At 57.4% G+C, this 11,373-nt stretch overlaps 1 protein-coding gene and 1 long non-coding RNA gene across 2 annotated transcripts in view; one reads left to right on the plus strand and one right to left on the minus strand.

The window, feature by feature from the left end:
- The window catches only part of DPP6 (dipeptidyl peptidase like 6), a 330,888-nt gene that overhangs the window by 292,659 nt on the left and 26,856 nt on the right, over positions 1-11,373 (plus strand). The window contains exon 9 of the mRNA XM_015566244.1: positions 10,780-10,934. Coding sequence (XP_015421730.1) covers positions 10,780-10,934 — 155 coding nt within the window. The remainder of the gene's footprint in view (positions 1-10,779; positions 10,935-11,373) is intronic.
- Positions 3,805-4,338, minus strand: LOC107183687. Its single transcript, XR_001514480.1, has 3 exons — positions 4,320-4,338; positions 3,975-4,005; positions 3,805-3,897 (listed from the first exon to the last, which is right to left on the minus strand). It is a non-coding gene; the product is annotated as an uncharacterized LOC107183687 (long non-coding RNA).

Consider the following 11,373-nt stretch of genomic DNA (forward strand, 5'->3'; position numbering starts at 1 on the left):
ATCTGCCCGACCAGCCTCTCTCCCCTCCCTCCTATGTCCCATCAGCCTCTGTCCCCTCCATCCTCTATCCCATTATCCTCTGTCCCCTCCCTCCTTATCCCAACGGACTCTGTCCTCTCTCTCCTTCTCTGTCCCATCAGCCTCTGTCCCCTTCCTCCTCTGTCCCATGATCCTGTCTCCTCCCTCCTCTGTCCCATCAGCCTCTATCCGTTTCCTCTGTCCCATCAGCCTCTGTCTCCTCCCTTCTCTGTCCCTTCATCCTCTGACCCCTTCCTCCTCCTACGTCCCATCAGTCCCTGTCCCCTCCCTCCTCTGTCCCTTCAGCCTCTGTCCCATCAGCCTCTGTCCCCTCCCTCCTCTGTCCCATTAGCTCCGTCCACTCCCTCCTCCTCTTTCCCATCAGCCTATGTCCCCTCCCTTCTCTATCCCATCAGACTCTGTTCCCTCTCTCCTCTATCCCATCATCCTCTGTGCCCTCCCTCCCCCTTGTCCCAACAGCCTCTGTCTTCTCTCTCCTCCTCTGTCCCTTCACCCTCTGTCCCCTTCCTCCTCTGTCCCGTGAGCCTCTGTCCCCTCTCTCCTCTGTCCATTCTGCCTCTGTCTCCTCCCTCCTCTGTCCCATCAGCCTCTATCCCAGGGGTGGGCAAACTTTTTGACTAGAGGGCCACAAAGGGTTCTTAAACCGGACTGCAGGGTCCAAACAAAAGCATGCATCCAGTGTTTGTGAACTAATATAAATTGAAAGTAAACATCATTAGATAAAGGGTATGTTTTTTTCCCAATAGTTTTATTCATTTCAAATGGGCCAGATCCGGCCCGCGGGCCGTAGTTTGCCCATGGCTGCTCTATCCCATTCTTCCTCCTCTATCTCATCGGCCTCTATTCCCTCCCTCCTCCTTCCCATCAGCCTATGTGCCCTCCTTCCTCTGTCCCCTCCCTCCTCTATTACCTGCCTGCTTTGTCCCATCAGCCTCTGTTACCTTCTTCCTCTATCCCATCAGACTCTGTCCCTTCAGCGTCTGTGCCCTCTCACCTCTGTCCCATCAGCATTTTCCCATCACTCTCAGTTTCATCAGCGTCTGTACACACCTTTGAATATCCCATCAGCCTCTTTCTTGTCCATCCTAAGTCCAATCAGCCTCTGTCCCTTCAGCCTCTGTCCCCTCCCTCCTCTGTACCTTCCCTCCTCTGTTACCTCCCCGCTCTGTCCCTTCCTTCTTCTATCCCATAAGCCTCTGTCCCCTCCCTCCTCTGTCCCATCAGCCTCTGCCACCTTCTCCTACTCTGTCCCTCCAGTCTCTGTCCATTCAGCTCTATCTTCTCCCTCCTCTGTCCCATCAGCCTCTGTCTCTCTCCCTCCTCTGTCCCATCCCCTCTGTACCCTCCCTCCTCCGTCCCATCAACCTCTGTCCTCTCTCTCCTCCTCTCTCCCATCAGCCTCTGTCCCCTCTCTCCTCTGTCCCATCAGCCTCTATCTCCTCCCTCCTCTGTCCCTTCCCTCCTCTGTTACCTCCCCGCTCTGTCCCTTCCTTCTTCTATCCCATAAGCCTCTGTCCCCTCCCTCCTCGGTCCCATCAGCCTCCGTCCACTCCCTCCTCCTCTTTCCCATCAGCCTATGTCCCCTCTCTCCACCTCTGTCCCATCAGCCGCTGTCTTTACCCTCCTATGTCCCATCAGCCTCTGTCTCTCTCCCTCCTCTGTCCCATCCCCTCTGTACCCTCCCTCCTCCGTCCCATCAACCTCTGTCCTCTCTCTCCTCCTCTCTCCCATCAGCCTCTGTCCCCTCTCTCCTCTGTCCCATCAGCCTCTATCTCCTCCCTCCTCTGTCCCTTCCCTCCTCTGTTACCTCCCCGCTCTGTCCCTTCCTTCTTCTATCCCATAAGCCTCTGTCCCCTCCCTCCTCGGTCCCATCAGCCTCCGTCCACTCCCTCCTCCTCTTTCCCATCAGCCTATGTCCCCTCTCTCCACCTCTGTCCCATCAGCCGCTGTCTTTACCCTCCTATGTCCCATCAGCCTCTGTCTCTCTCCCTCCTCTGTCCCATCCCCTCTGTACCCTCCCTCCTCCGTCCCATCAACCTCTGTCCTCTCTCTCCTCCTCTCTCCCATCAGCCTCTGTCCCCTCTCTCCTCTGTCCCATCAGCCTCTATCTCCTCCCTCCTCTGTCCCTTCCCTCCTCTGTTACCTCCCCGCTCTGTCCCTTCCTTCTTCTATCCCATAAGCCTCTGTCCCCTCCCTCCTCGGTCCCATCAGCCTCCGTCCACTCCCTCCTCCTCTTTCCCATCAGCCTATGTCCCCTCTCTCCACCTCTGTCCCATCAGCCGCTGTCTTTACCCTCCTATGTCCCATCAGCCTCTGTCTCTCTCCCTCCTCTGTCCCATCCCCTCTGTACCCTCCCTCCTCCGTCCCATCAACCTCTGTCCTCTCTCTCCTCCTCTCTCCCATCAGCCTCTGTCCCCTCTCTCCTCTGTCCCATCAGCCTCTATCTCCTCCCTCCTCTGTCCCTTCAGCCTCTGTCCCCTCCCTCCTCTCTCCCATCATCTTCTGTCCCTCCCACCTCCTCTGTCCATCAGCCGCAATCCTCTTCTATCCCATCAGAGTCTGTCCCCTCCCTCTTCTGTCCCAGCAGCCTCTGCCCCCTTCTCCTCCTCTTTCCCAACAGCCTCTCTCCTCTCTCTCCACCTCTGTCCCATCAGCCTCTGTCTTTACCCTCCTCTGTCCCATCAGCCTCTGTCTCCTCCCTTGTCCTCTGCCCAACAGCTTCTTTGTCCTCCTTTCTCTGTCCCATCAGCCACTGTCCTCTTATTCCTTCTCTATCTCTTCAGCGTCTGTCTTCACCCTCCTCTGTCCCATCAGCCTCTGTCTCCTCCCTCCTCTGTCCCTTCAGCCTCTTTCCATTCAGCTCTGTCTCCTCCCTCCTCTGTCCCTTCAGCCTCTTTCCATTCAGCTCTGTCTCCTCCCTCCTCTGTCCCTTCAGCCTCTTTCCATTCAGCTCTGTCTCCTCCCTCCTCTGTCCCTTCAGCCTCTTTCCATTCAGCTCTGTCTCCTCCCTCCTCTGTCCCTTCAGCCTCTTTCCATTCAGCTCTGTCTCCTCCCTCCTCTGTCCCTTCAGCCTCTTTCCATTCAGCTCTGTCTCCTCCCTCCTCTGTCCCATCAGCCTCTTTCTCCTCCCTCCTCTGTCCCTTCATGCTCTGCCCCCTCCCTCCTCCTATGTCCCATCAGTCTCTGTCCCCTCCCTCCTCGTCATCTGTCCCAACAACTCCTGTGTCCTCCTTCCTCCATCCCTTCAGCCTCTGTCCCCTTCCCTCCTCTGTCCCGTCAGCCTCTGTCCATTCAGCTCTGTCTCCTCCCTCCTCTGTCCCTTCAACCTCTGTCCACTCCCTCCTCCTCGTTTCCATCAGCCTATGTCCCCTCTCTCCCCCTCTGTCCCATCAGCCTCTGCCCCTCCCTTCTCTGCCCCCTCCCTCCTCTGTCGCCTCCCTCCTCTGTCCCTTCAACCTCTGTCCACTCCCTCCTCCTCGTTTCCATCAGCCTATGTCCCCTCTCTCCCCCTCTGTCCCATCAGCCTCTGCCCCTCCCTTCTCTGCCCCCTCCCTCCTCTGTCGCCTCCCTCCTCTGTCCCATCAGCCTCTGCCCCTCCCTTCTCTGCCCCCTCCCTCCTCTGTCGCCTCCCTCCTCTGTCCCATCAACCTCTGTCCACTCCCTCCTCCTCTTTTCCATCAGCCTATGTCCCCTCTCTCCACCTCTGTCCCATCAGCCTCTGTCTCCTCCCTCCTCTGTCCCAACAGCCTTGGTCCTTCCCTCCTCTGTCCCATCAGCCTCAGTCCCCTCCCTCCTCTGTCTCATCAGCCTCTGTCCCCTCCTTTGTCCTCTGTCCCAACAGCTTCTTTGTCCTCCTTCCTCCATCCCATCAGCCTCTGTCCCCTCTCCTCCTCTGTCCAGTCAGCCTCTGTCCATTCAGCTCTGTCTCCTCCCACCTCTGTCTTATCAGCCTCTGTCTCCTCCCTCCTCTGTCCCTTCATCCTCTGTCCATTTATCTCTGTCTCCTCCCTCTTCTGTCCCTTCATCCTCTGTCCCCTTTCTCCTCCTCTATCCCATCAACCTCTGTCCTATCATCCTCTGTCCCCTCCCTCCTTCTCTGTTTCATCAGCCTCTGTCTCTTCCCTCCTGTGTCCCATAGGCCGCTGTCCCCTCCCTCCTCTGTCCCCTCCCACGTCTATTTCCTCCCTACTCTGTAGCTCAGCCTCTGTCCCCTCCCTCCTCTGTCCCATCAGCCTCTGTCCCCTGCCTCCTCTGTCCCATCTGCCTCTACCCCCTCCCACTTCTGTCCCATCACCCTCTGTCCCCTCTGTCCTCTATCCCATCAGCCTCTGTCTCCTGTCTCTTCTGTCCCATCAGCGTCTGTCCCCTCCCTCCTCTTTCCTTCAGCGTCTGTCCCACTGGACTCTGTCCCATCGGTCTCTGTCCCTGCAGGCCAGGCACCCTCGCCATGCCAGTTCATCAGACTGGGCCCTTGTTCCAGGAGCAGGCACTCAGCTCCCTGCCCCCCTTCCCTTTGCAAGCAGTGACCGTCCTTGGTCACCGCCTGTGGACCACCTCCTCATTAACTGTGGCTTCTCCCTATGTGGGTGAGGGCGGGAAGGGGCGTTCTGCACTGAGCTGCACACTCAGGAGCAGCGTGTCCTGATGCAGTAGGAGACTGACTGCTGACAGGAGGCGACAGGAGGCGAGAGCGACCCCCGGTGTCCAGGACCGCTTCCTGGGCATCAGCATCTGTTTCCCCTGACCCCTCTTCCCGCTGCCCCTGGGCTTTAGGAAGCAGGACTCTTGGCGTCGCCAGCCTTCCTCACTGGGGTCTGAACCCCAGCGAGGCTGAGGTCGGACCCCACCTCAAACCTAAAGGAGAATCGGGACACAGGGCTCTGCTGTGCCCACGCTGTGGGTTCTGTGCCAGCGGGCACTGTCTCCTCTCAGACTCACGGTGAGCTCGGAGCCGCTCCTCGGTGCCCAGCCAGCCAGCGAGTTCCCACCTGCTTTACTGATGTCCCCTTATCGACCGAGCCGGTGCGTGAACCAGCGACAAATAAGTGAGAAACACGAGAACATCTCTGCCTGGGTGTGGAGCAGGTAAGCAGGAGGGTCATCTGCATCATTATAAGTTCTGGAAGCTTGCTTAAGACCCCACCGTGAAAATGTAGGGGAAGGATGGGGAAGCCCAAAGAGAGAGGCTCACAGACGAATAGGAGCCTACGTGCTGCCTCAGCCTCCCCCCGTCCCCGGCAGTGTTCTATGCTTAATGAGACGAGTCCATTAAAGCAGTGACGCCTAGAAACCAGGCACACGGGCAGGGGCGGAGCCGTCTGAAGGCTGGCTGCTCAGGTGTCCCAGGGCGGATGCTGCTATTGGTTGAGACCGGAGCCATGTCGGCGCAGCACCTACAGGTGCCTCTCCATATGGCCTGGCCTTCCCCACAAGTCGGGGTTCTTAAGGGGGAGTGTCCCCAACAAGAAAGAGCCAGGGGGGAGTCACACCACCTTTATGGCGTCAGAAGTGACAGGGCGTCACCTCTACCGCGTTCTGGTGGCTCAGGCTACTTTGGAGACTGCCCCAGTGGAAGGCAGAGGACAGGGGCCTCATCTGCTAGTGGTGAGGACTGTGTCCCTTAGTGTCAATTTCTGGGAGAGCATGGGAAACAGAAACACTACCAGGGCCAACTTAGGAAAGTGCAGTCTACCACACTCTGCAAGTGTCGAGCTCTGCCAAGTCACTTATACTAAAGTGTAAATGACTCCCCGGAAGAAGAGACCATGATAACCGGAAATGATATCAAAGGTTCTTATGGGTTCAGCCGTGGAAGGCGCCTCTGATGTTGTTTGTCTACCTGGGCAGCTGAGTCCCTTCGGACCTTCCCAACTTAGTCCGCCCGGGGAGTTGACTCACGCACCAAGCGAGGCATTGCAGCCACAGGCCGACTTTCACCAGGGCCCGGGGAGAAAGAGCAAAGTGTATCTGGCCCACCCATGAGACCTGGGGTAGATGCCGAAGTCCTCCTGGGGCCTCCCGCTGTGGGCGACGGCCGCCTGGGCAGCAACAAGGACCCCAGAAGCACCTTGTCTTCTTCCGGAGGCAGCCGGCAGCTGTGCGGTCCCCGAGCGGCTCCCGGCACTGCATTCCTGATAGGCCGCCAGGAGCAGGCCCAGCGCTGAGCCACCGACGACAGGGGAGGTGACTCAGTGTAGAACACCAGATGAGAAGGCAGGAAGGATTCTGCATCTTGTCAGCCCAGTGTCGTGCGTGCGTCCTTGACCTCTGGCCATTCAGGGACCAGAGATGCTGCCACTGTGTCTCCGCCCCTCCCTGCCCTGAGCCGGACCCAGCAGAGCAGTGTGACCATGTGGTGTGGTCGACCTGCGAGGATTCGGCCTGTCCTCTCCAGAGAAATGGGGCACACCACTACAGGGGGCCCAGCTCCCGACGCCCCCACAGCCTCCCGATTCCCTCCCAGTCGTGTCTGTGCGTCCCTGACCCGCTGGGGTTTCTCTGCAGCAGACTTCGGTCTGTGCATGGCCCATGTTCCGGAACCCCTGGGCATGGCCCTCAGGGAGACGTCAAGCAACTTCGACCCCAGCCTCCTGGGGCCTCCTGACTCGCCCTTATCCAGATGCACCCCAAAGCCACCCACAGGGCATTGGCAGAAGAGGGGCGTGCACTCCCCTGACCCCAACCAATCCTGCTGGCTCTGCGTGGAGGGGGCTGGAGCACTGCTACCCAAAGTACCGTCCCCACGGCTTCCCTGGGAACCTTCCAGGCAGTGCAGGGAATGCGGTCCCTCCTCTCGGCTGGGCTGCCTTATCCCACGGGATTTTACACCGCCCGGACAAGCCCTGCCATTGCTTGGCAGGAGTGAGTGACCCGGCTGTGGACCAGGCTTCTTCAAGACGCGGGACAGGAATGAGGAGGTATGCCCAGACCCGACTGTGCGCCTAAGTACATGGATCACAGTTCAAGGGAGAGGTGGTCACCCAGTGAATGTCCCAGCTGTGTCTCTCTTGTGTGACTGACATGGTCCCTGGACAGGATGAGCAGGTGGCGGGAGACATATGGCCCAGTTTCCCCGCCTGGGACTTGCTTGGAGAGGCAGGTTATTGCGCAACTCACTGAGCCGTTCGCGCACTGCGCCCTCTGCCTCGCTAAGCGGGGGTCCGGAGCACAGGCTTGCAGAACACACACGTTTGTAATTAGTGCAAAAAATTTCAAGATGCCGTCGGCCTGTTAGCTCCCTTTAGGTCTGAGGGCACGTCTAGACACGGGACACACACGGACGGTGGGAATGAGAAGCGAGCGAGCCCTCCCCGCCTGCTCTCCTCTGACCGAAGGCTCAGGGCCTGTCTGACAGGAAGGTGCCGCACAGTGCGTGGTCCCTGCGGGGCTGGTAGGCTCTGTTCTGTCAGCTGGGGCCTCCCTGGGCCTGGGCTGGCCGGAGGCGTGAGAGCCACAGCCAGACCCCCACACTGGCTTTGCAGACTCCGCTCCCTCCTCCCTCTGCCCTTGATCCTGCCCTTGACTCTGCTTTCGTGATTTCTGGCTCCTGACGGCTCCCTCCCCACAGCCTGGCAGCACAGCAGTGATTGAGCAGAACCTCCGAGGGTGTCTGTCCTTCCCACACAGTCTGCTGGAGCCTCTTCCCACCACCCAGTCCCCAGACCAGGAGGTCTGTGCAGCGTTACTCCATCGCCTCCTCCCAGACACGCCTGGGGGTCCTGGAGGCGCTGGACATCACAGGCCCAGAGGAGCCGCCTGCATCCTCTTCTTCTTTGACCTCAGCAGACCCTCGGCTTTATGGGAAGCCCGACTCAGAGGAGCCTGGAGGTTACTCGTTGGAGGTGGCCCCTCAGGGGACAGAGGGGGACCCATCAGGAGCTCCGGGAGGCAGCGGAAGCGGCTGGAAATTCATTTTTACGGAGCAGCTGTGCCCACGCCTGGGGTGGTGGGGGGAAGTCGTCACACTGAGGTTCCCGCGGTGGACAGGACTCTACTGAGCAGGGACAGAGTCACCTTGGCCAACTGCAAGCCCGTGCTATGTTGGGTCGGGGCCCCCGCAGGCTGCCAGCAGGCCCGGAGGCCTCGCACAGCGCAGGGAGGAAGTATTCTGATGGTGATGGAATGAGGGGTCTAACTCCTGGATTTGCGGCTACCGGTCCCACAGCACATCAGGGGCCCCACTGAGAAGTCTCTGCAACGAGAGACGTTCTCACAGTGGCCGTGACGGAGGACACACCGCACCATCGGTCAGCGTCCCCAGGCCCAGGAGTCTGCCCCTGGCCCCGGAGAGAGAACAGCAGCAGGGCCTCCCCAACATGGCCCGGAGCCTCAGCCCCCCGAGACTGTCTGGTCCCCGTGAGGTCATGGCCCACCGAGCTGCCAGGCCTCCGCCCAGCTTCCTGCTCCCAGTCTGCTCCCCCTGCGGCTCTGTTCCAGGCTGTTCTCAGCTGTGGTCCCTGCACCCGCCTTGCTCTCTCAGCATGAGCTCAGGCCCCTCAGTTGCCATTCTGTCACCACAGGCTCATGGAGCGGGTTCACCACAATAAACGCCCAATGTCAACCCCTGCAATTGCTGCTGACGGGTCCCGGCCCCAGCTGCCTGCAGTGTGTGGGTTCTTGACTTCATGCAGGAAAGATCTGACAAGGCGAGTCCAGGGGATTTGTGTTTATGAAAGCTGGGGACAGGAAACCAGAAAGAGCTTAGGGTAGAAGAAACAACAGGGCAAGTCAGAGAGCAAGGGGGCCCGGGCGGCAGGTTCAGGGCTGAGCCTGGAACAGACTGCCACTGCCCGCTGCTCCCCTGGGTGCCAGTCTCTTTAGGAGAAAAGCTTTAGCGTGACAGGGTGTGATGTGCTCAGTGAGAGGCACCGGGCCCTTTGTCTTGGGGCTTTTATCTTCCTTTGGCTGGTGGACTCCTGAGGAACGGCTCAGGGAGGGTCTCAGCAGGGTGTCCGTTAGCTTTCCAGTCGAGTCCTTCAGGGAGTTGATGCATCAGGATGTGCATAGCGAGAGGCCAGGGCTCCTCTCTGGTGGTTTTGGTTTTAGAGAACGTCACTGAAGGGGGCCTGGACCGGCCAGGTCTGCCCCCGAACAGTCTGGAGTGTGTAAACCCATTCGCTCCCAAGTGTGCTTGCTGGGGGAAGACAGACACTGGGATTTACTAGCCGGCTGTGAACTGCTCAAACGGTTTGACCTTGTTTAATTATTTTGCCTCCATTTTTTTATTCACTTGTTAATGAATTTCCCTGCCTTCTGACTGTCCTGCCACAGAATGGGCCTCCTGTGATGTGCTTGTGGGATGATACTGACCATTATCTCAGACAAGAGCCTGGAGGGAGCTAGCTCCACCGTGCACAGACTGTGACAAGAAAGGGTCCCGAGACCAGGGCTGGTGGTGCCAGAGGAGCCCCGGCCCCAGGCTCTGACCTGCTGCTTGGGACATGTCTGTTCTCAGCTTAAATACACACAGTAGAACTTTTTCCTGGAATAGATATCAGTCCTACAAAACTCATCCGTGGTTAACACTCTAGTAGCCAAGATGCTGGGAGAGGGTGGGATACGGGCATTTCTGGTGGAAATCTCAGACTCACAGTGTCCGTTTCAGTTCTGGTGAAAATGGGACCATCTTATTGTCTGCTGCACAGATGAAGTTGTGTCCTTCCTTCCAAGGCAAGGGGCACACTAGCACAGCTGTCCACGAGAGAGTGAGTGTGTACGGACGAATAAGGGTATACACAGTATAAACACAGTGTACACACAGAACATACACAATATGCACAGACTGTACATACAGGATACACAGGATGCACACAATATATATAGTGTATACATACACACAGGACACAGTATACACACAGGACACACACACTATACACACAGGATATGCACAGTATGCACACAGTATACACAAAGTATACATACAGTATACACATGGTATACACATGGCATACACACAATATACACAGGATATGCACAGTATACAGAGTATACATACAGTATACACACAGAATACACATGGTATACACAGGATATACACAGTGTACATAGAGGATACATTCAGTATACACGCAGGATATACACAATATACACAGAGAATACATACAGGATACATACAGGATGCATACGGTATACACTCAGGATATGCACAGTACACACACAGTATACACACAGGATACACATGATATACATACAGTGTACACAGAATCTCCACACACTATACACATGATATCCACACGGTGTGCACGCAGTGGGCGTGTGATATCCACACGGTGTGCACGCAGTGGGCGTGAACCCTGGTGTCCCCTGGGAGCTGGGCTGGGTTTCCCGGGCTCATCCTCCAGCACAGCTGGCTCGTTCCCTTGAGTTGCCTGTCTGTGCCCTGCTTCAGCGTGAACGGATTTCCTCTGGTTCTGTTCAGACCAACCCTCCTCAGCACAATGGTAATCCAATTCAAAAAGCACTTGTTAAGTTCACGGTGCTCAAACCTGTGTCCCGTGTCAGGGGATCAGCTTCGGCTCAGGTGGGCCCTGATTGGCCAGGTTAGTGGTGAGAGCGTGGCATCATCACCGGGTACTTCTGAGCCCTCTTGGATGGAAGGAAAATGCAGGACCCAGGGAGGCCTCTCAGAGGCCGTAGAAGCGCAGTGTCTGGGGCCTCACATCTGGCAGCTCATGGCCGTACCTGCTCACCGTGGACCCTGCTCTGCGTGCTGACTGTTCGCATCTCTCTGTTTTCCCTTAGAGGAGATTTTAAAGACCCACATCGCCCACTGGTGGTCTCCGGATGGTACGAGGCTCGCCTACGCCACCATCAATGACTCCCGCGTGCCCGTCATGGAGCTCCCGGCCTATACGGGCGCCATGTACCCCACAGGGAAGCTCTACCACTACCCCAAGGTAGGTGAGATGCCACAGGAACACACTGTCCTGCCCCTCAGCCCCCCAGCCAGCCATCCCCAAAGTGGGGCTGGGACCTTCAGACCCGTTAGGAGCAATACAGTCAACAGAGGCAAGATGAATTACTTCCCCTTACATGGCATTCTCTCCCCATTAGTTGAGTTCAATTTGTTGGCAAATTTACCTTATCCTATCTATTAATAGAGAAACATGGTAATTAGCCATACCTCTGCTACCCTTCCCATTGGCTAATCAGCAGGATATGCAAATTAACTGCCAACCAAGATGGCGGCCGGCAGCCAGGCAGCTTGAAGCAAACAGGAGGCTTGCTTGCTTCAGTGACGGAGGAAGCTAAGGTTCCCCACCTGTCTTGCCGGCCTCTGAGCTTGCAGTTTAAGAAACATTGTTACAAATATAGAAGCTAAACAAAATCCCAACA

This window comes from Myotis davidii, unplaced genomic scaffold (genome assembly GCF_000327345.1).
Source record: "Myotis davidii unplaced genomic scaffold, ASM32734v1 scaffold762, whole genome shotgun sequence".
Classification (NCBI taxonomy): domain Eukaryota; kingdom Metazoa; phylum Chordata; class Mammalia; order Chiroptera; family Vespertilionidae; genus Myotis; species Myotis davidii.